The following is a 22,634-nucleotide window of genomic DNA, read 5'->3' on the forward strand; positions in this document are numbered from 1 at the left end:
GGAGGTCCCAATCCTTATACCTCAACCTTTCAGAAGCCAAGCGTGAAGGTTGAGGGATCCGACCTCTGGATGGAGAACCTGACCCACCCTCCCGTGAGAGCAGATTGTCTCGTTAGGGAAGACGACGTGGAGGGCAGATGGACAAGTCGAGAAGGTCCGGGCACCACGTCCTCTGGGCCCACACCGGAGCAATGAGGATCATCCGGGAACCCGAACCTCCGTAACCTCCGTAGTACTTGTGGGATGACAGGGACTGGAGGAAACGCGTACAGCAGTGGGAATGACCACTCCACCAAGAACACGTCTAAGGCTCCTTTTGGAGGAAATTCCCGCGAGCAGAACCTTTCGCACTTCCGGTTGACACTTGAGGCGAAGAGATCCACTTGAGGGGTCCCCCAAAGGGCAAAGATCTCCAGGAGAATCTCCTGAGCCAGCTCCCACTCGTGAGAGATCGTGCTCTGCCTGCTCAGAGCATCTGCTGTCTCGTTGTCTCCGGCCAGATGAACAGCCGAGATCGAAACTTCCTGTTGGATGGCCCAGAACCCGAGCTGCATCGCCTCCCTGCACAGAGGAAGTGACCCTGCCCCCCCCCCCCTTTTTGTTGAGGTAGTGCATGGCCACCGTGTTGTCCGTTAGAATCAGGACACTCTTTCCTCGCACAGTCGGCAGAAAAACCTTCAGGGCTAGCCTGACGGCCCTCAGCCCCAACAAATTGATATGGAGTCTGGACTCCGACAGAGACCAACGACCGCTGACTGTCAACTCGTTGGCATGAGCTCCCCATCCCGTGAGGGATGCGTCCGTCACGATCGTCACTTCCGGCCAGGGCAGCCAAAAATGGGGCGCCCTTCATCAGATTGCCTTCGACGGCCCACCACAGAAGGTCCTGGGCGACCGAGGGCGGCACCTGAACAGGGTCCGACATCCTGCCGGAGGACTAAGACCTTTGGAGATTGAGTGCCCATTGCAAAGATCTCATCCGCAACCTGGCCTCTGGCACCAGAAGAATGCAGGATGCCATGAGGCCGAGCAGTCTCAAGAACTCGGACGCTGGGAGAGTCTGGGCAAGTTGAAACTTGTGCACCATCTGCTGAATGTGAAGAGCCCTGACCTGGGGAGGAAAACACAGCCCCAGGGATGTGTCGAGCACTGCTCCGATGTACTGGAATCTGTGGAGCCGCTGTGTTGGCGTCAAATGGGACTTCTTTAAATTGAGGGAGAAGCACAGCCTGTGAAGGGAGTGGCAGGTGACGGACAGAGGATCCAGGACTTGCTTGGGAGAGCTCCCCCTGATCAACCAATCGTCCAGGTAGGTGTAGACGTGAATCCCCCCTTTCCTGAGACGTGCTGCCACCACCACCACCATGAGCTTGGTGAAAACGCTCGGGGCGGAGGTCAATCCGAACGGCAGGACCCGAAACTGAAAGTGCGAGTCGCCAACCGCGAACCTCAGGTACTTCTTGTGCTTGGGATGGATTGGCACATGGAGGTAAGCGTCCTTGAGTTCGAGACACCCCAACCAGTCCTGAAGTTGAAGGGCCTGGAGGACTTGAGAGAGTAACCATCTTGAACTTGTCCTTCCTGAGGAGTTTGTTAAAACCGCACAAGTCCATGATGGGTCTCAATCCCTCGTCTTTCTTCGAAATCAAAAAATAAGGGGAATACCATCCCTTGTTCCTCTCCGCTACAGGGACCAGTTCTATGGTGCCTTTCTCCAGCAGGGCTTGAACGTCCTGCGCAAGGAGCGGATCCGTACTCTTCAAAGAGAGGTTCCCAGGTGGATTGTCGTGAGGCCTCTGCCAAAAGGGAAGACAGTAGCCGTGGGTTATGATCTCCAGAACCCACACATCTGAAGTAATGACAAGCCACTCTACAAGATGCTGCGTCAGCCTTCCCCCAACAGGCGAACCATGGGACATGGCCTCATGACTGAGTGGTAGCGGCTGCGGCGTTGCCTGAGGGCAAAGAGGCAACTGCCCGAGCGGCCTTGGCACCTCGAGTACCCTGTTTTTCACCTCTGGCACTCTTACGGTGGCCTTGTTGACGGACAGCTCCTCTCGCTTTACTGAAGGACGAGTAATGGCAAAAGGAACCTCCTCTCTATTGTCCCCTAGGACGAAAAAGCGGAGGATGTCGAACTGCAGTGCCCAACGACTTTGCTGCAGCTTTGGAGGTCTGCAACCTCTCAAGGCTCTCGTCAGCCTTGCTGCCAAAAAGATGTTCACCGTCAAAGGGCATGTTGAGGAGCCGGGACTGCACATCAGGAGCGAACCCATACTTCCGCAACCACGCAAACCTGCGTATTACGGTGCTCGCCGCCATGGACCGGCGAACACAATCTGCCATGTCCAAACCCGACTAAACGGCCGCACACATGGCATCCTTGCCATCCTGAACCATAGCAAGGAAACCATCCCGTTCGTCCCCTTCGGGAAAATGTTCAGCCGCTAATGCAACACAGTTCCACAGTGTGTGTGAAACTAGACAAGGCACATACAGAGTTAGCTGCCTGAAGCGCCATACTCCCAGAAGAAAAAACTTTCTTTGCCCAGCCATCAAAATGTTTGTCGTCCCTATCTGGAGGGATGGTAGGGTACGACGCCTGCTTTGCCAGGGCCGTAGCTGCCTGCACCACCAAACTCTCTGGAGTGGGGTACCTGGACAAGTAGCAGGGGTCGCTACTGGCTGGATGGTATTTTCACAACAAAGACTTGCTCACTGCCGGGAGACTCTCGGGAGCAGTCCAAGCCGCCACCACCCTTCTCTGCAGAGCCATATGAAACGGCAGTACCGGGTCAGTGGGGAGACCAAGATCAAGGATGTCTGAGATCATCCTGAACAAACTCCCCTGGGGGGGCCGACCATCCCAAGTACTCGGTGACCTGAGACATAAGGCGCCGGTATGAAGAATCGACATGAGTGCCAGGCTCCGGCCTACAAAACTCCACCTCCGGAGAGGTGTCCAGTCCACTGGCATCATGCAGTGACTGCCTCAGCTCATCAAACTGGCTATGGCCCGAGAGAAGCTCATCTGGCACCGTAACCGGAACCAAGCCTTCATCACCCTCTGAAATGTACTCCAGGCGGTGAGAGGAAGACACCTGGGGACCAAAGCTATGCCTGACCTTAGCCAGAGCCTTTCTAGGGGCTAACCCCGTACCACGGGGCCCCTCCGACACCACTGCCTCAAAAGGCGTTGAGGGCGCCGTACGAGTCGGCGCCGAGAGAATCAGCGTCGACGGAATCGGCGTCGACGTCAGCTGCAGCGCCGCCAGCATCAACGGCGTCGATTCAGGACTCGAAGCCGGAGCTCCGAGCGTGTCTCTCGACGACCTCGGCACCACAGGCGTCAACGTCTTCCTTGAAGTCGGCACAGGATCACGCGGTCTTGAGCGCGTCGAGGACCGGGACCTGGAACGGGCATGGCGAGAATGGCTACCCTTGTCCGAGCGGGACCTCTCCCGCGAGCCGTGCCGACCACCCGAGCCCGAAGGCGTACGGGCGATGTCTCTCGACCGGTGCCGGCCGACCCCACTCGGTGGCGCGGACGGACCGGTGCCCTGCAATTCGAGAATCGCCAACATTTTCTTCCCGAAGGCAGCCCATTCCTCCGGTGTCGCTTGCATGGTGGGATAAGCGTCCCGCCGACGGGCGGAGTCCTCGGAAGAGGACGGGGAAGGTGACCGATGCCGGCGCTTCCGGGAATGCCTCGTAGAGGCAGAGGAGTGGCGAGACCAACTCCTGGAAGGAGACCCACTGGACTTCCGACGACGCGGAGAGTCGCCTCTCGACTCCATCGAATCCGTCGACCTTGACTTCCGGAGCTTAGACACCCGACCTACCGACAACTTCTTGCGCTCCTGCAAGGCCTTGGCCATGAGCGACTGGCAGTCGACACAGTCATCCGTATCGTGGGCCTCCCCGAGGCACCAGAGGCAGGCGTCGTGCGAGTCCGTGACCAACATCTTGGACCCACAGTCCCCGCATTTCTTCAAGCCTGGACGCGGGGTGGAAGACGAGGTAGACATCGTTTCACGAACAGGTTTTCACAAAAATCAAACAGGTTCAAAGGAACCGAGAAGAATACAACAAACTCCAAAGAGTCGATGCGTACCAAGATTCATGAAGCGAACACGTTCGCGGAAAAAACGGAACTGAGGCTACGGGCGTCGTGCGTCCTACTTATCACATCGGGTGACGTCGGCCGTCGGAGGAGGTCCTCGGGGACGGCGCATCGATGTCATCGACGCAGGACGCCGAAAATTTTCCGAAGCAGCACAGCTGTGGACATTACCTGTCAGATATGGAATATATCGGAGGACCCAATCCCCTCGAAAGGTTCATTTGCACCAAAAAGAAAAGAATTCAAAGGCAGCGCTGTTAGGCTGCCAGCCCAAAGCTTTTCACTAAAAAAAGGAAATATTCTGCCTTTTAAAATGACTGTGCACTGATGCCTTTTTTCATCTGTTTAACAGTACACAGTTCTCATTCAGTGAGACCCAGCTAGGTCCCCCAATATTCAGGTCGCGCTCCAACAAAAGGGGGAATTTCTCACTGAATGACGGGCTGTGCCAGGCAAGATGTGTGAAATAAAGAACTTCACTCGAAATCGTACTAGGAAAAAAGCTTTACTTTGCAACAAAATATCACAGCTAAATTATTTATAAGAACCCATCTCTCTCTCTTAGCATGTCAGTTTCAAAGGACCCTTCTGTGGAACAGATTCCTGTGTAGTAGAAATTAACTATGGCCATGGAAATGCTCAGAATAAAGATACCAGGAAAGGCCGCATTTGAAAGTGACATCCCAGCAGAATTAACCCACGTGTAAAATGTGCTTTTGACAAACAAGAAAATGCGGTTTAAAAGTGAAATGTTGAATTAAGGGCCTGTCCTTGCCTAGAAAAGTGAGGGGGGGGTTTTGTTTGCAAACAAATATGGGATATTTAATTCAACAGATTTTCTTTCTGGTTCAGAAAAAAATTAATAAATAAATGCATTTACTGTGATGAAGCCACAGAACAGGTTTTTTCTGGCCTGGCTTCAAAGGACATTTGCTTCCTGGGAACAGGATCTGCCTTCCCCCAAGGGGACCAGCCTATGGGGCCTATGAATAGACAATGGTGGTGGATCTCGCACCCTCGTCAGACCCTGTGGCTGTGCTTCAGCTTGGCAGAATGGATTTCTGGGACACACAGGTGTGACTTTTTTAGCAGCACCTCCCCTCAAACTGGGGAGCTTCAAAGGCAACTCCATGGCAACACAGGACTAGGGCTGACAGTTGGCTGTGGGTTGGAAGGAAATGCCCTTATTTGGAAGACAAAAGCCAGCCCATCTGGGGCAAAAGACCATTTTATTTAATAAACTTTGAGACTTATTTCTGCAACCGGACAACGCATCAATGCAAAGGTTTAACAGTTTAAATGCAGTTTTTGTATCATTAAAACAAGACATAGTAGATGTCCCTAGTATGTAGGGAAGGCAAACGGCAAAAAAATGGAAATCATGGGGAAATTGTACATGGTGCAACTTTAAAATTGAATGCAAACATCCTCTGTGATAATAGGTACACACATAAAATTGTAGAATTTTGGGTGAAATATTTCCCACTGAATAGTGTGAAAGATTAGGAGGGCGAAATTACATTTGGAGGTGGGAGTACCAATTAAATTTAGATCTAATCATGGACTGAATTAAGGACCGCTTTTGCAAATTATTCTCCCTGACTGGGAGATGAATCCAGGCAGTAATGTCTTCCGAAGGTATGGTTAGACGACCAAGTGGATGCTGAACAAATATCATTGATTGGGACACCTCTTTGAAGAGCAGCAGAGGTTACCATGCCCCTTGTGGAATTTGCCCTTAAGCCTTCCGTCAAGTCCTTGCCTGCTAATCTGTAGCATATGCCAATAGCCGGGATAATCCATCTGGATATTGTTTGTTTACTAACCGCAAGACCCAATTTGGGACAAGTATAGCCAATGAATAATTGGTCATCTTGGCGAAATGTAGCCATTCTGGATATTTAAAAACAGAGCCCTTTTTGGGTCCAGTCTATGCAACCTCTCCTCCGTCTCCTTTCCTTGATGAGGAGGTGGATAAAAAGTTGGTATGGTGATTTTTTGTGACTGGTGGAAGTCAGACTACCTTCGGTAGAAATATTGTAAGTTACTCACTGTAGTGACTAACGTACTCTTAGTCCATAGTCCCCTTTCGTCCATACTCTATGGGCGTCCCTTCCAAGGGACGGGGACGGGAGACTGAAACTTCCCTTCCCCTTTAAATTTAGAGGCGCGTGGGGGTACGGCCCAGGGAGCATGCGCTGCCCTGACTCTGCCCTCCAGCGCCACACCTCAGTCCCCATTGACGCATCGACAATAGGTATAACATTGCCTAATGACACCAGTATTATTAGGGGGAAGTTGGTGGGACGTATGGAGGAAAGGGGACTATGGACTAAGAGTACGTTAGTCACTACGGTGAGTAAATTACAATTACTCTTGCGTCCCGTCCCCTTTCCTCCATACTGTATGGGCGATTACAACTGATTGTAGCCCCTGGGTGGAGAGGAGATCCTCCTTAAGCAAATAGGTTCCCGAGAACCGCCTGTCCGAAAGCTGCATCAGATCTAGAGCCGGCATCCAAACCGTAATGCTTGCAGAAAGCTTTGGGAGAGGCCCAAGTGGACGACCTGCTTATGACTTGCCAAGGGACATGGCGGTGGAATGCGATAGCCGTTGCCTTGGCCCTGACTGCGTGGGCATGCATGTTGGCCGGAAGCGGCTTGTGCTGGCCCTCATACGCTTACTTGATGGCAGAGACCATCCAGCAAGATATGGAAGCCTTAGAGGCCTGATAGCCAGGTCTTGAGCCTCCAAAAGTGACAAACAGGGCGTCCGATTTGCGCAAGCCCTTGGTCCTGTCCAAGTAGAATTTCAGGGCACGCCTGACATCCAGGCAGTGAAGCACTCTTTGTGCTTCGTCCTTGGGATCGGGAAAAAATGTAGGAAGTACTATTTCCTCGTTCAAGTGGAAAGCAGACGGGACCTTGGGCAGAAATGCCGGGTGTGTCCGCAGGACTACTTTGTCCTTGTGAAAGTTAGTATATGGTTCTGAGGTGACCAGCGCCTGGGTTTCGCTGACTCTATGAGCCGAGACTGACTAGTAAGGCCATCTTGAGGTGACCAGCCCGATGTTCACAGACGCCATAGGCTCAAACGGTTTGTGCGCCAGAGTGCCCAAGACTATGTTAGGGTCCCACACAGGGTGCTGTCTCTTGACGGGCGGGTAGAGCCATGCGGGTCCCGTCAGGTATTTCTTGACGATCTGGATGAGGACAACCTTGCCCCTGAGAAGTCGTAGGAATGCCTTGAGCACCAGCCAGATGGCATTCAGCTCTATCCAATTGATGTGGTATTCCTGCTCCAGACGAGTCCAGGTGCTGTGGACAGAGATCGTCCAGGGTGGCTCCCCAGCCCTCAAGAGAGGAATCCATGGAGACAGCGGCCTGCGGAGTGGGCTTTGGAAAGGGCTTGACCCTCCATAGGTTGCAGTCTCTGGACCACCAAGTTAGGGCCGGGTGGAGAGATGGAGGAACGTTTATCATCTCTGATTGAGATCACTGCTCCTGGTTCCATTAGGCCGCAAAGTGCAGCTGAATCATCCTCATCCTTTGTCTCGTGTGCGGGACGGCCAATACGACCGCTGCCATTAGACCCAGATTTCGGTACCACCATGCCGAGATCACCGCTCTGCTGAGGAAGTGGGTGGTGGCCCTCTTGATATCCGAGATTTTGTCCTCCCAAGGAAATACCTTCTGGGAGCATGTATCCTAGACGAGGCCCAAAAATGTCAGTCTGTGTGGGTTGCAGCTGCGACTTGAGATTGAGCGAAAAGCCAAGATCGTGCAGAGTGTTCATAAGGGCATGGGAAGATTGGTGAACCGCTTCCGGAGATGAAGCCCTGATGAGCCAGTCATACAGGTATGGATAGATGTGGAGGCCCTGCGCTGTAAGGAGGGCCGCCACTGCATTCATGAGACTGGTGAAGACCATGGGGGCCCAGTTGAGGCCAAACGGAAGGACCTTGTACTGAAAATGGTAGTCCATGATCCTGAACCGAAGGAAACGATGGGGCTGCCAAATCGGGACGTGTAGGTACGCGTCCTTCAGGTCCAGGGAGCACATCCAGTCTGCCTTGTCCAATGTCTCCGTTATAAAAGCTGGCCTAACCATCTTGCATTTTTGCAGGGGTAAGGAGAGGTTGAGGGTGGAAAGGTCCAGCACAACTCTCAGGCCCACCTGGTTCTTCCGAATAGCGAAAATCCTGGAGTAAAAGCCAAAGCCTCGCTGGAAGGCTGGAACTTCCTCCACTGGCTGGCTCTCTACGAGTGACCGGATCTCTGCCAAAAGAGTTGCTGTCCCAACCTGTGGGAGTGGAGGGGAGGAGCGAGGAGAGGTTGGGATAGGGAGGCGGTACCCCGTGGATACTATGGAGAGGATTCAGGGGTCCACGAAATTCTGGCACCAGAAATGTGCATGGAGAGAAAGCCTCCCCCCCCCTCCCCTCACCGGAGTCACATGGACCCGAAGGGGCGTGTCATGCCATCTTTCCCTCGGAGGCTGTCGCGGAGGAGGGGGACTGGAAAAATCCCTTACCCCCCCTTTTTGTTGCTTGCGCTGGCTCTGAGACGGCGAGCGTTCCAGCTGCCTGGATCTACGCTCCTGGAAGCCTCGGAACCCTCCGTATTTACGACCCCTTTCGGAGCGCTGCTGAGATTGGCAGTACGATTTGGGCGTGGTCTTTGTGAAGATGGATAAAGACTTGGCCGTTTGTGAGCTGTTTTTTTGTCCAGCTCATCACACGTGGAAGAGTGGAAAAGGTCTCCCCCCACCCCCTCGAATGGTAGATCTAACATGCGTTCATGGACATCCGGGTTTAACTTTGTTTCCGGGAGCCAGGCTGTCCTTCTCATGTCCTTGGCGATACAGATGGCACGGCAAGAGGTGTCAATATGGGCCACGGTGGATTCCATGAGATCATGCGCCATAAGCTTGGCCTCAGCTAGGCCCGCCTTAAAGTGCGATTGGCTCTGGGTGGGGAGTTCCGGAAGGAAGTCTGCAATTTCCCGCCATAATCTGTGGTTGGCGGCAGCCAGCATGGCATCTGCGTTGGCCTGACGAAGATGTAAGGACGCGTTGGAAGAGTTTCTTGCTGTACGCCTCCAAGATCTTCTCCTCCTTGCCTAGCAGCGCTGCCGAGGACGACTGAGGCTTGGAGTATAGTGATGCCGCAGCGATCACAGAGGAGTGTGGTGGAGGATGGCAAGAGTGTATCCCCCTCCATCTGCCTGTACTTGGCATCGATTGTCCGGCTGGGCTGAGTTGGGTTTGAGTCAGCCCTTCTTTGCCAGGGAGACTACATCGGTCTGCAGAGGAATCCCCAATTTGGCAGGGGGGCGTTGTGTGAGGACTACCACCAGAACCCCCTCTGCCGGCTACTTGACTTCTGGTTGGGGTAAGCCCAGATACTCAGCCAGCCCAGCAAGACGTTCGTGGAAGGCCCTGGCTGAGGATGGCGCGCCCAGATGATCCTCCTCATCTGTATCCTGTGGATCTGGGGGATCCTGTGGAGGAGGAGGACTAGTTGGCGCCAGAGGCTGGGGTACAGGGACCGTGGCCAGAGGCTGAGGCGGCGGCAGAGGCTGGTACGTGGCGTCTGAGGAGCCAGAGGTGGCGGATGCGCCAGGGTCTGGGGCACCGACGGAGGAGTCTGTGGTGCCACTAGCATTGCGGGAAGGACTTCCCCGATGTTGTCTTTGAGGATACCCCCATCCGAGGTGACCTCATGAGGCTGAGGAACCTCTCGAAGACGACCTGTTCACCAACCGAGGAGCTGTCAGGGGGTCCTGATGGGGTAGCAGGGAGCTGCTGCGTACCCTGCCCATATGGACGCAAAGGAAAGCTGCCCTGTGCAAAAGAGTGGTAGGCTGTAGGCCACGTACCAGGTTGAGGCCAGTCCCACCCAGACACTCGTCCTATGCTGAATTCCTGGAATGACGGACGGGTGCCTCTGTCTGGCGCGGTGGCCATTTTGTCGAGCTGCCTGCCGCGTGCCTGCGACGTGTTGCTCAGCCCGCTGGGCCAGGCCTCGTCCAAGACTCTTGCATGTGGATCACGAGGACTACCCTGCTCCTCAGGCCTAGGCCCAGTAGGTGTGGAACCCTTGACCCGGGGGTAGGTAGAGCTGCATTTAGGCACCCCCTCAGACCTATTGCCGGTATTCGGGCATAGCCCCTCAGCCATGGGGCCGGTACAAGGGCAGAGCCACTCTGGCGAAGAACCGGTAAAAGAACCTTCTGGTCCCTCAACACTGTCACCGGGAGGATCTGAGGATCCCTTGGCCCGGAGGCTGGTAGCTGCAGCAGCCTCTGTGCACGTGCTGGTAGAAGGACCTGACCGGTCCCTCCCAAGCATGAGAGTCCCTGGGAAGGAGTCTCCGTTGGGTCGATTGAGAATATCGGCCCTACCTTGGGCTTGGTTCGATGTTTCACGAGGAGCTCCCTCCACCTGGCTAGTCTGTTCTTCAGTGCTTTCGAGGACAGCGAGCAACACACTGAACAAGCTTGGCAACCGTGGTTTGGGCCATGACAACGTAGGCAGACAGCGCAGGGCTCTGAAGTTGGGAAGAGCCCGTTGCAGGCTGGACACCTGCTGAACCCTGTAGAAGTCGATATGCACAGGGGAGGAGCACGACGCCTGAGGACCGAGTACCTGAATGACAAAAAAAGAAGACAGAAGTATCCGTGCGTGGAATGAAACAGCCGAAGCCAAACCCAGGAGCGCTGGTGAAGTCGGCCCGTTCCCATCAACGCGGAAAAGGGGACTGAGGAGTGGCACCGGAGTCAGGGCAGCGCATGCTCCCTGGACCGCACTCCAACTTACCTCTAATTTTAAAGGGGAAGGTTTTTTATGGTGAAAAAGGTTCCATCTCCCGTCCCTTGGAAGGGAGGACCATACAGTATGGAGGAAAGGGGACGGGACGTAAGATTAGAAGGCTTTACCTTCAGTATGACCATGTCTTTATGGAATACCGTATGTAAAGGTTTGCAGGAAAGGGCCTGCAACTCGCTTACCCTGCGGGCTGACTTTATTGCAATAAGCAAAACGGTTTTTAATGTCAAGAGTCTTAAAGGACGTGAGTGTAAAGGCTGAAAGGGAATGCATTTAGATTGAGATGCCATACAGCGACATTGAATGGACTGGTGGATATACATTAGTAAGGCCTTTCAAGAATTGAACAATCAGAGGGATCTTAAAATATGAATCCTCCTCTGAAGAGCGCTTGAAAATGGAAAGCGCAGCTAGGTAATCCTTAATTGTTCCAATCTGGAGCCCCAGATTTGCCAAATGTAATACATTTTTTTTTAAAACACCATAGGTGTGTCGCATAGAAAGGGATCCACATTATTATACATGCACCAGTTGTTGAACTTGTTCCAATGCCAAAGATTTTGTTGCTGGCCTTCTGGCCGAAAGCAAGATCTCCATTACGTCATCCGGGAGGTCCCAATCCTTGTAGCTCAGCCTTTCAGAAATCAAGTGTGAAGGCCGAGTGTCTTGACCTCTGGCTGGAAAACTCGACCTTCTTCTTGCGAGAGAAGATCCTCTCTTTGTGGAAGACGCATTGCAGGGCAGATGAACATGTCCAGGAGGTCCGGGTACCACGTCCTCCTGGCCCAATCCGGGGCAATCGGGATCATGGGTTTCCCGAACTTTCTCATCCTCCTGATCACATGAGGAATGACAGGGATTGGAGGAAACTCGTACAGGAGTGGAAACTCCCAGTCCACCACGAACGCGTCCCCTAGAGCACCTCTTGGAGGAAATTCCCTTGAGCAAAACAGTTCGCACTTCCGGATGATACTGGTCATGAACAGATCCACTTGAGGGGGTATCAAAAGGGTGACTATCACTTGAAGGACTTCCTGAGCTAGTTCCCACTCGTGGGAAACTGCTCTGCCTGCTCAGAGCGTCTACCGCCATGTTCTGCTCTCCGGCTAGGTGAACTGCTGATCGAGTGATTCCTCCTTGTATTGTGCAGAACAAGAGCTGCATTGCCTCTTTGCACAGAGGTAGTGCTCCTACACCTCCACTCTTGTTGTGGTAGTACATAGCAACTGCGTTGGCCGTGATTATCAGGACATCCTTTCCCCGTAAAGATGGCAGGAAGGCCTTCAGCCCTAGTCGGATTGCCCTCAGCTCCAAAAGGCTGATAGGTTGTTTGTTTCCGATGGAGACCAACGACCGCCGATTGTTAAATCGTTGGTGTGGGCTCCCCACCCCGCGAGTGAGGCGTCCGTCACTATCTTTATCTCTGGCCATGGCTGCCAAAAAGATTCTCCCTTGAGAATGTTGTCTTAGCAAGCCCACGACAGAAGGTCCTGAGCAACTCTTTTTGGAACTTGCAAGTGGTCTGACATTCTGCCTGAGAACTGGGACCACTGAGTCCTGAGAGCCCATTACAGGGATCTCATTCACAGACGAGAGCCTCTGGAACCAGGAAAATGCAGGATGCCATGAGACTGAGCAAGCTCAAAAGAAAAAAAAAAAAAAAAAAAGGCCGGAAGATGCTGGGCACTCTGGAATTTGGTGACCATCTGTAGAATGTGTTGAGCTCTCACCTCTGGTGGCGAGACTTTCCCGAGGAAGTATTCAGGACTGACCCAATAAATAGGAGTCTTTGGGATGGTATCAAGTGAGACTTTTGGTAATTTAGGGAGAAGCCCAGTTTGTGGAGTGTGTGGCAGGTCACGCTGAGATGTTCCAGGGCTTGTTCCGGTGAACAAGCCCTGATCAGCCAAACGTCTAGGTATGGGTAGACGTGAATCTCCCCCTCTCCCGAGGCTCGCTGCCACCATCGCCATCAACTTGTTGTTGTTTATTTATAGAGCGCACCGGGCCGTTAAGCAACTGGGCGCTTGCAGGAAGTAGAATCTTAGGTTACAGGTACATAAATATTATACATTTTCTATGTTACAAGATCACATATACAGCATTTGTTACAGTATCACGTAGCTTACAAATAAGATCCGTTACAGTTTCAGATATTTTACATTAAATATACAGAATATTCGGTACAATTGAGGCTTTAGCAGTCATTGGTGTGAAGCCAGAGTTTGACATTGGTGGTCAGTCATAATATCGAGAAAAAAAATGTCAAAAGACAATTTCGAAAAAATATCGAAAAAAAATGAAATCAAATTATTATTTTTTTATTTATATATTTTTTGGGGGTTTTGCGAGTAAAAAAAAAAAGTAAAAAAAAAAGGGGAGTTGGGGGGAACCCCCACATTTCGAATAAAAAACTGAAAAAGAAATTCATTTTTTTTTCTGACATTTTTTCGAAATAATGACTTCCGACATTTTTGTATTCGATATTATCACTATAAACCTTTGACATTAGCTTTGAACACATGGAAGGAAGGAGTAGCTCTAAGTGAGTCTAGGATGGAGTTCCAAAGATGAGCTGCTAGTACTGGGAAGCTGGACCCTCCAGTTCTTTTCAGTTTGAAGTTGGGGATTTTGATACTATTTGATTGGGCCTTTCTGATGAGTCGTTCAGAGGTGTACTTTGTGAATTTCTCTGTGAGGTATGCAGGTGCTTTATTATTCATACAGTTGTGTGTAATATTCAGAGTTTTTAGTTTGATACAGTCATTGATGGCAAGCCAGTTGACGGCTCTTCTTTGGTCAGATGTGTTGCCCTTTAGGAATGCCTAATGCTGTCCTAAGGGCATTGTTCTGCAGGGTTTGTAGTTTGTTGGTGTTGTGTTTACTGGTGCCTAGGTACAGTGCATTGCAGTAGTCTAATTTGGAGAGGATGAGGGCTTGTGCTATAGTGGTACAGTTGTCTGTGGACAGGTATGGTTTGCATGCGTGAATAAGTTTGCAGGTGTAACTAGTTGTGCAGGCTGTAGCATTTACTTGCTTGTCGAGGGTGAGAGCTGAATCTAAGTAGAATCCTAAGGTTTTAACTTCCTTGGCTACCTTGATTTTGATGCCATCAATAGTGATGGAATTGTACAAGTGGGAAAATTTGTTAAGTTTACTGGTGGCTCCGATGATTAAGAGCTTGGACTTGTCGTTAAGACATAGGCCATGTGTGGCCATCCAGGTTTGGATGATTTGGTAGACTTTATTTATGAGGCTGGTGTCATTGTCAAAGTCTCCTTGGATTGGGATAACAATCTGGGTGTCATCAGCGTAGTTGGTATATGAGACCCCTAGTTTGTCCACGATATCAAAGAGAGGCTTTGTAAAAATATTGTACAAAGTGGGGGAAACACATGACCCTTGATGGACTCCACAGGTGATGGGGACTGGATCCGCTGCTGATGTACGTGAGAAGACTCTTCTGGTTCTCTTATCCAAGAATGAGTTTATCCACGCCGTGGCTTTTGTGGAGAAGTTGGCAGCCGATTTGAGGTGGTTACAGAGAACCTTGTGATCTACCAGGTCGAATGCAGCTGATGGGTCTAGGAGTAGGAGAATAGAGATGTCTCCTCCATCTTTACGCTCATCTAGTTGGTTTTTGAGATCAAGGAGAGCCGTTTCAGTTCCATGTCTCGGTCTAAATCCTGATTGTGTTGACCCTAGTAGGTTGTTGATCTCTAAGTAAGATTGGATCTGTAAATATGCAGCTTTATCTAAGATTTTGAGGAGGAACGGGACAGTGGTTATGGGCCTATAATTCGTTGGGACATTAGCGTCCAGGTTTGCTTTTTTTTTTTTTTTAGGAGAGGTAATATCCAAGCATCTTTAAGGTTGGTTGGCCCAGAACATGATTTGAATGATGCGTTGATAAATGATGTGACAAAAGGGGCTAGTTCATGTGCAGCCTCTTTGATAATAGGGGGTGGACATGTGTCACCAAGGCATTGTGAAGGTTTAAGAGACGTAATGATATTCTTCGTTTCCACAATAGAAATGGCTTTAAAACTGGATTGGTTAGGAGGTTTGGTTTGGTTGGCTGCAAGTTCCTGAAGGATGGTTTCTTGCGTGGTGAGGGCAATGTTGTAGAGAGGATTTTTTGGCTGCTATTTTGTCTTGTGACATCGTGATTTTGTTGCACAAGGCATTTTGAATGTTTGTGCACCAGGCTTTGTCTTTGGTGCAGGAATCTATGGGTGCAATTGGGGGTTCTAATTCTCTCAGGATGGAGAAGATTTCCCTGGTATTGGAATTCGCTTTTTTGATTCGGTCGTTGAAGGGCTCTTTTTTTGCCTGAATGATTTGTTTTTCGTAACTGTTGGTGAGGGCAGTAAGGAGGTTTTTTTGTGGGGAGAAGGGTTTTTTCTCCAGCAGACTTCTGCATGTCGTTTCTCTTTATGTAGGGCTTTTAGCGTAGGGGTAAACCAGGTATTAAGATGGGCAGGAGGTTTAGATTTAGTGAGCTTCAGCAGCGCAATGGCGTCTATCTCTGAGTTGATGGTGTTATTGTACAGGTCAACTAGATCATTAGGGTTGGTGATCAGGCTAGTATTAGAACCCTCGTGGAGCAGGTCATCCTGAATGGCAAAATTCAAAACTGATAATGAGAACCGCCAACCACGAACCCCAGGTACTTTCTGTGCTTGAGATGATAGGAACATTAAAGGTAAGCATCCTGAAGGTCCAATGATACCATCCAGTCTGGAGTTGGAGAGCCTGAAGGATCTGAGAAAGGGTAACCATCTTGAACCTGTCCTTCCTGGGGAACTTGTTCAAGCTCCTTAAATCCAAGATGGGTCTCAATCCTCAGTCCTTTTTGGGAATCAGAAAGTATGGAGAATACCAACCCTTGTTCCTTTCCGCTACAGGTACATGTTCTATTGCACCTTTCTCTAGCAGGGTCAAAATTTCCTGCACAAGGAGCGGATCTGGAATTTTGAAAATTGTTCCCCGGTGGTTGATCCCAAAGCCTTTTTTGGAAAGGAAGGCAGTAACCTTGGGCCACAGCTTCCGGGGCCAAGCATCTGAAGTAGTGCCCCACCATTCGTTCAGATGCAGAGTAAGTCTGCCTCCCACCGGGGTCTTGTGAGTCAAGGCCTCAGAGCGGTTTAGAGGCGGCTGAAGGTAAGGCTGCCACTTCTTGGGCTGATTTAGCACCTCTGCCTCGTCCACCACGAGGGAATCTTCTCACCTCTTTGACCGGCTTGTCCTCTTCCTCTTCCAAATGAGGAGTAGAATCGAAAGGACTCAACCGACCCAGCCCCCAGGAAGATTAACCTGAATAGGGTTGTTGAGGCTGTCTAATGGCGGCGCTAAGGGATTTAGCCGCCGTCTTTGAGGGCTGCAGCTTTTCCAAACTCTCATCCGCCTTGCTGCCAAACAGCCTTGAGCCGTCAAAGAGCATGTTGAGTAGTCTAGCTTGCACATCTGGTGCAAACCCAGACTTCCTCAACTACGCAAATCTGCGTAACACTGCTAGCCACCTTGGATCTGCTGATGCTGTCTGCAGTATCCAAACCTGACTGGAAATATTCACCCATGGCCTCCTTGTCATCCTTGATTGCCAGGAAGCTGTCTCTTTCCTCCCCTTCCGGGATGTGGTCAGCCGCCATAGCAACAGTCCCACAGGGTTAACGTAAATCTTGATAATGTTCAAGTCACATTTATAGTCTTTAATGCCATATTTCCAGCAGTAAAAACATTTCGCGCCCAGGCCTTCACACTCTGATCATCCCTGTCAGGAGGGATGGATGGATGGATGGGTAAGCCGACTGCTTGGTAGATGTAGCAGCCTAAACCACCAAGCTTTCTGGTGTGGGACGCTTAGTGAGGTACTCCGGGTCACTGCTGGATGGTCTGTACTTCCACGCAAAGTTTTTATTTACTGCAGCCGCAGTTTCTGGTGTCTCCCAATTTGTGGAGACCCTTTTCTGTAATGCCATGTGAACGGCAAAAATTGGGTCTTTGAGGACCCCGGTCCAAGATGCCTACTCCATCCTAAAAATTCAATAACCTTTCCCATAAGTTTTCTGTATGAAGAGTCAGCATGCTCAGTTGGGTCTGGTTTGCCAAATTCCAACTCTGGCGAGGTATCTATCCCACTGGCTGACTGAAGTTTCATATAAATCTCTTAGCCTGGACTCATCAGATATTTCCTCTGGCACATTAGGGGTGCCGAACTGTAGTCCAAAAGGTAGCGTATCGTCATCAGAAAGAGGTTCATCCTCGTATGGCTGACAGACTTAAAATAGTCCTTTTTAGGTAAAGTTTTGTAAACCTTTTCCTGTACCACTACTGCCTTCGACAACGATGTAGTTTTAGTCATCGACAACGGCTTCGAAATCGGAGCTGATTTAGTCAGAGTCTACAGCTCTGACTGAGTTGGCAAAGGCATGGTTGACGACTTTTTGTGCTTATTTGACGAAACCCTAGATGGGCTAGGTAACGGATTCGTCGAAGCCCTTGGCTATTTTCCGTCGGATCGAGACCGTTTGACGCAAAACCGGTTTCAAGCTTAGCTTCAAAGATTTTGTCTTCGACTTCCTTTGTTGTCCTTAAGTGGAGTGACTGGGGCATGGCTTTTCTGCTTGTCCTTTTAGGGGGGGGAGGGAGGTCGAGGCCGCATTCTCGAAGATTCAAAGCATCTCACTACGAAATGCGCCCCATTTTGCAGGGAATCCGATTTTGACACCAGATTATCTCCATCAATGAATCACTGGAGGTCGAAGGTGACCTATGACGCCTCTTGACCTTCTTTGAAGAAGACGATGAAGCCTGACACAATCGACTTCACGATCAAGACCGTTTTTTTGCATCAGGAAGATTCCCCCGACTCAGTCTTTTTTGACCTCTTCGACAGTGACTTCAAAAGGTAATCTCCCAACCGCCGAGAGCCTCCTGGATCATCGCCTGACAGGAGCCACAGTCTGAGGTACGGTGCCCGGAACCCAGACACCACAGACATATGTGGTGGGGGTCTGTGATCGACATCTTCGACCCGCAGTCCTCGCGCTTCTTGAAGCCCGACTTGGGCGTCGATGGTGTCGACGAAAAAGACATTTTTCGTACGAAAATCACTAATTTTACTGAAGAACCACGCATACAGTAATTCTCGCGAAGCGTTATCTCGGAAAAACAGAACTGAAGCCAACGGGCGCTGCATGTGCTACTTATACTGATGTTGACGTTGACCGTCGAACAGAGGCCCTCAAGGGACATCGACTCGACACAGCACCCTTTGTCGAAAACATTTTCTGTAGCAGCTCAAGCTCGAGAGATGATAATCATAAAATGAGGAATACGTGGGGGGACACAATCCATTTGTAGTATATTTTTAGTAAACATACTGTGGAGACAAGCCTTTATTGTATAAATGAGCTGACTGGCTACATTATGACCACCCCGCACTCCTTCTAAAAATGAATCCTGGCTGCTCTTCACATTACTATTGCTAGAGTGAGGTGCACCCCTGCCTAACACTAGAGGTTGGGTTTTTCTATGCTCCCCTCAGAGGACATTTGAGAAATCTCCCCAACACCATGCCTACGTTGATCGCACAACTATGAGCTAGGACATCACTGTGCGTATATGACGGAAACCCAGAATCTAGACACTCTACATCCGGGTGACTATTTTCAACGGGGGGTGGTCATTGCCACAGCAACCAATAAAAAGGAACAGTGCAAAATTACATCCAAATATGCGTACACAAGCCTGTGATTAGCAGAGTTGCACCAAATAAAAGCAAACGATCACTGGTTGTGTTGGCCACATGGAGTGACGGATTGCCTGTGGTGCAGTGGAGCTAGGGGCGGGGTTGTGGGGGCATTTTGACAATTTGAAAATCTACCTCCAAGAGCCTTTGCCAGTTCCCATATGAGCATTTTTGGCCTAGGAGTTTTGACTGAAGAAGGTTTTCTAAAACTAGTTCAACTATACTACCAATAGCCTGCCCAAACCGAAGCATCATATTTCAGTGACCACCTTATAACAAAAATCTTATGTGCCCTCATTTTATAAGCCATTATATGGTTGAACTGCATTTATTTTTAAATAAATGCAGTGCATACATAAGGAGGCTTCAACCCAGTCCTCCTGGCTGCTTGCTTTCTCTGAGCGACTGTTGTAACCTCTAGTACCTAAATGCTTCGGCCATAGCCTGCACCAGAGCACTTCTGCTCCTATTAACTGTGCGACTGCATTGTAGAGACAGAATACATTTTCAGGCATGACAACCTCCCCCCCCCGCTGAATACCAACACACAATAAACCCTTACACAGATATTCCCTCACACCATTCACTTTATTTCAAGATGACATTATCCAGCACTGCACATTGTAAACCGACATACCACCCAACTACACAGTTCCTTCAGCCCCACCAATCCTTCACAAAAATCACATAAATCTGTGTATCCATCCTTGGTTGGGTGCAAACAAGGGCCCAATTCCAGAAACTGTTTAACATGGCTGCATAACACAGCTGCTGGAGAAGACATGTGCAGATTAAACCAGGATAAACTGCACCAGCAATCCGATTAAAAATACTTTCTTCGGGTCTTGAAATTGTCCTGTGGCACCTTCATGTAAAAACTCAAAAGAAAAATGTTTGCAATTTTAATGTTCTTTGCTCTCGATTTCATTTTCCAGATCTGAAAAAAAAAGAAAAAAATAAATAAACCTGCATGCTACATTCATTTACTTATGCCATCAAATTGTTAACCAAAATGCCCCAGATGTCAAATGAAAGTAATTAGGAGTCCCACCATCCAGGCAATCATGACTTCTAGTACCTCCCCCAAATGGCCTGCCTAAAACCACGTTCAATTTGTAGCATTATACCAAATACAGTGAAATGACATTTAAAAACGAGGTCCTTTTTTCCCTCAACAAATCAACCAGAAATGCTCTTAAGGTGCAACATTCCCTTGCTCTACTGTAGAGGACTCTGCAAAGTGGTAAAATTGATTTAGCAACAATGCCAAATAATATCAAATCAGTGTATGCTCCTACAGTTGTGACTTGAGGGGAGGGGGCATGGAAAGGAGGACGAATTGGTGATAAGATGATCAATCAGCAAGGGCCTGTGTTAACATGTTCCTAAAACCGTTCATATTCATGCAGCAATTTAAATCAACTTGCTAAAAAATCTATCATATCCAAACACAACAAAAATTCGAATTTTAGATCTTTTTTATTCACAGAAAAAATATATATGATATGGCATTTATAACGCGCCTATACACAAGTGTTTCAAGGCGCGCCAAGGAAAGGGGGTGTGGGGAAGAGGGAGACAATGATCTTACTAGGCCAGGTGACATTGAGATCGCACAAGTGCAGGGGAGAGGGGAAGGGGGAAAAGTGGGAGGGGCAGTGCATAGGATACACAGTAAAAAAATAAATTAAAAAAAATATAAATAAGAATTGCAGCCAGCTGGTGGCAGGTGCATGGGTAAGTGCAGACATCAGGTGTTCAGTCCTGCTCGGGGGCTCTACAGAAACAGAAACAGCCCACAAGTGCAAGGGTTGCCAGGGGGGGCAGTGCAGGTGTGCAACTGGCAAGGAGGGGACCTGGGCCCGAGAACAGAGGGTAGCCAAGTGACCAGTGCAGTTTCAGCCAGGAGTTCAGCAGGGGAGAGGAGGAGAGAAAGCAGAAGCAAAGAGGAAGGTCTTGAGGTGCTTCCGAACCAGAGATGGTTCTCCTCAAGTTTCAGAGCGGCAGGGAGGCTGTTCCAGAGGGAGGCCCCAGCCAAAGAAAGATCTACCACCAACTTGTTGCTTGGAGAAGCGACTGACCCTGAGGGATTGGAGGAGGATGAGCGAAGAGCTCGAGAAGGAAGATATTTAGAAAGAGAGTTGAAGGTATTGAGGCCCCTGGCCCCAGAAGGCTTTGTGGACAATGCAGAGGGATTTGAACTTAATCCTCACAGCCACTGGCAGCCAGTGCAGAGATTTCAGTCCTGGAGAGATACGATCCCTGGGCTTGAGTCTTGCAGTCCTGTTTTGGATGAGTTGCAGAGGGAGGAGAGTTGAGGCAGGCAGATTTAGAAAGACTGCTGCAGTAGTCCAGCCTAGAGAGAACCAGAGCTCTGGAGACAGTGAGCTTCTGGGAGAAGGAGAGAAGGTGCAGCTGGTAGTGTGACTTCTTAGAGACGTCAGAGATGTGAGGGGAGAAGGAGAGTGTGGAGTTGAAGACAACCCCAAGGTTTTTAGCCTCACAGTTGGGAGCAGGAAGAGGGTCAAGAGAGGCTGGCCAGAGAGTGACAGGAAAGGAGGGAGCAGTTGTGCCGATGAGCAGAATCTCAGTCTTACTGGCATTAAGGCAGAGATCATTGGCGGCACACCACTCCTGGATGACAGTCAGTCAGAGATGAGAGAAGGAGAAGAGGTGGCTGAAGGGAGCCTGAAAATGAACCGAGTGTCATCCGCATAGCACTGAAAGTTGGGGCAGAGAGCAGCAATGCGGTGGGCAAGAAGTGCCAGGTATTGGTTGAACAGCCAGGGAGAGAGGTTAGACCCCTGGGGAACACCACAGGTAGAGATCAAGATAGAGAGGAAGGACCCAAGTTGGACCTTGGAGGGTCGATCAGAGAGGTAAGAAGTCAGCCAAGCCAGGGCCTGATCGGTGATACCCCGGTTATCACAGAGACGGTTGAGCAGGATGGCATGGTTGACCGTTTCAAAGGCAGAAGAGAGAACAAGTAATATGACGACACGGGGGGGGGGGGGGGGGGGAGAGGGGTGTTGGAATCGAGGTTGGAGAGCAGGTCTTCAGGAGAGCGGTTTCTGTGCTTCTGGCAGCTCTGAAGCCAGACTGATGGTCATGGAGACAACCAACAGATTCAGTGTGAAGATTAAGCTGGGAGATGGGCAGCTTTTCCAGGAGTTTGCTCAAGAAAGGAGTGATGGCGATTGTGCAGTAGTTAGCTGGGCAGGAAGGGTCGGCAGAGGGTTTCTTAACAGGGTGCACAAGGAAGTGCTTCGGGGGGGAAGGGAAGACTCCAGCGGCAAAGGAGTGGTTACAGAAGTCCGCCAGGGCAGGAGCCAGTGTGTCAATGTGGTCCTTGATGGTTTTGGAGGGACAGGGGTGAACCTGTTGACGAGGCTTTCATAGACCGGACTTGTCTAAAAACCTCGTCTGGGAAGGACAGAGGAAAGGCAGAGAAGGAGCGAGGAGAAGTGGCCGAAGAAGGGCCAGAGGAAGAGCAGAGAGTAGAGGGCAGAGTGGGAGAGGAAGAGAGGACAGGATGTCCTGAGTTTGAGAGATTAAATGAGAAGCCAGAGCCGTGCAGAGGGACAGGAGAGGTAGAGACTGCAGCAGGATTGGCCAGCTCCTTGCAGATTTTAGAATAAGGAAAATCTATAACAATCAAATGTACACATATGAACCTTAAACAATAGAAGGGCAACACACCACTCAATCTCTGCCTCTGTAGTCTCAACTTGGTGCAGGAATGGTCAGACTCTGAAGAGTTGGTCATTTAGGAGGGACTACATAGTTACTGATCTCCATGTAACCATTGATCTTTTTTTCAGGGGCCCAGCTATTGCAGGGTCAGGTAATTTAACACAGGCAAGGGCATTCTCACCATTCACCCCTCCAGCCGCCAGGGCCTCCCGTGGGATAGACCTTCAAACCCAAGCA

At 50.2% G+C, this 22,634-nt stretch overlaps 1 protein-coding gene across 2 annotated transcripts in view; it reads right to left on the minus strand.

The window, feature by feature from the left end:
• Positions 1-19,273: 19,273 nt before the first annotated feature.
• The window catches only part of RPN2 (ribophorin II), a 514,179-nt gene continuing 510,818 nt past the window's right edge, over positions 19,274-22,634 (minus strand). For both annotated transcript variants that reach the window (XM_069652295.1, XM_069652294.1), the window contains one exon: positions 19,274-19,641. In XM_069652295.1, coding sequence (XP_069508396.1) covers positions 19,629-19,641 — 13 coding nt within the window. In that variant the 3' untranslated portion in view covers positions 19,274-19,628. The remainder of the gene's footprint in view (positions 19,642-22,634) is intronic.

The sequence above is a fragment of the Ambystoma mexicanum genome, chromosome 3p, assembly GCF_040938575.1.
Source record: "Ambystoma mexicanum isolate Mex_15411 chromosome 3p, UKY_AmexF1_1, whole genome shotgun sequence".
Classification (NCBI taxonomy): Eukaryota; Metazoa; Chordata; class Amphibia; order Caudata; family Ambystomatidae; genus Ambystoma; species Ambystoma mexicanum.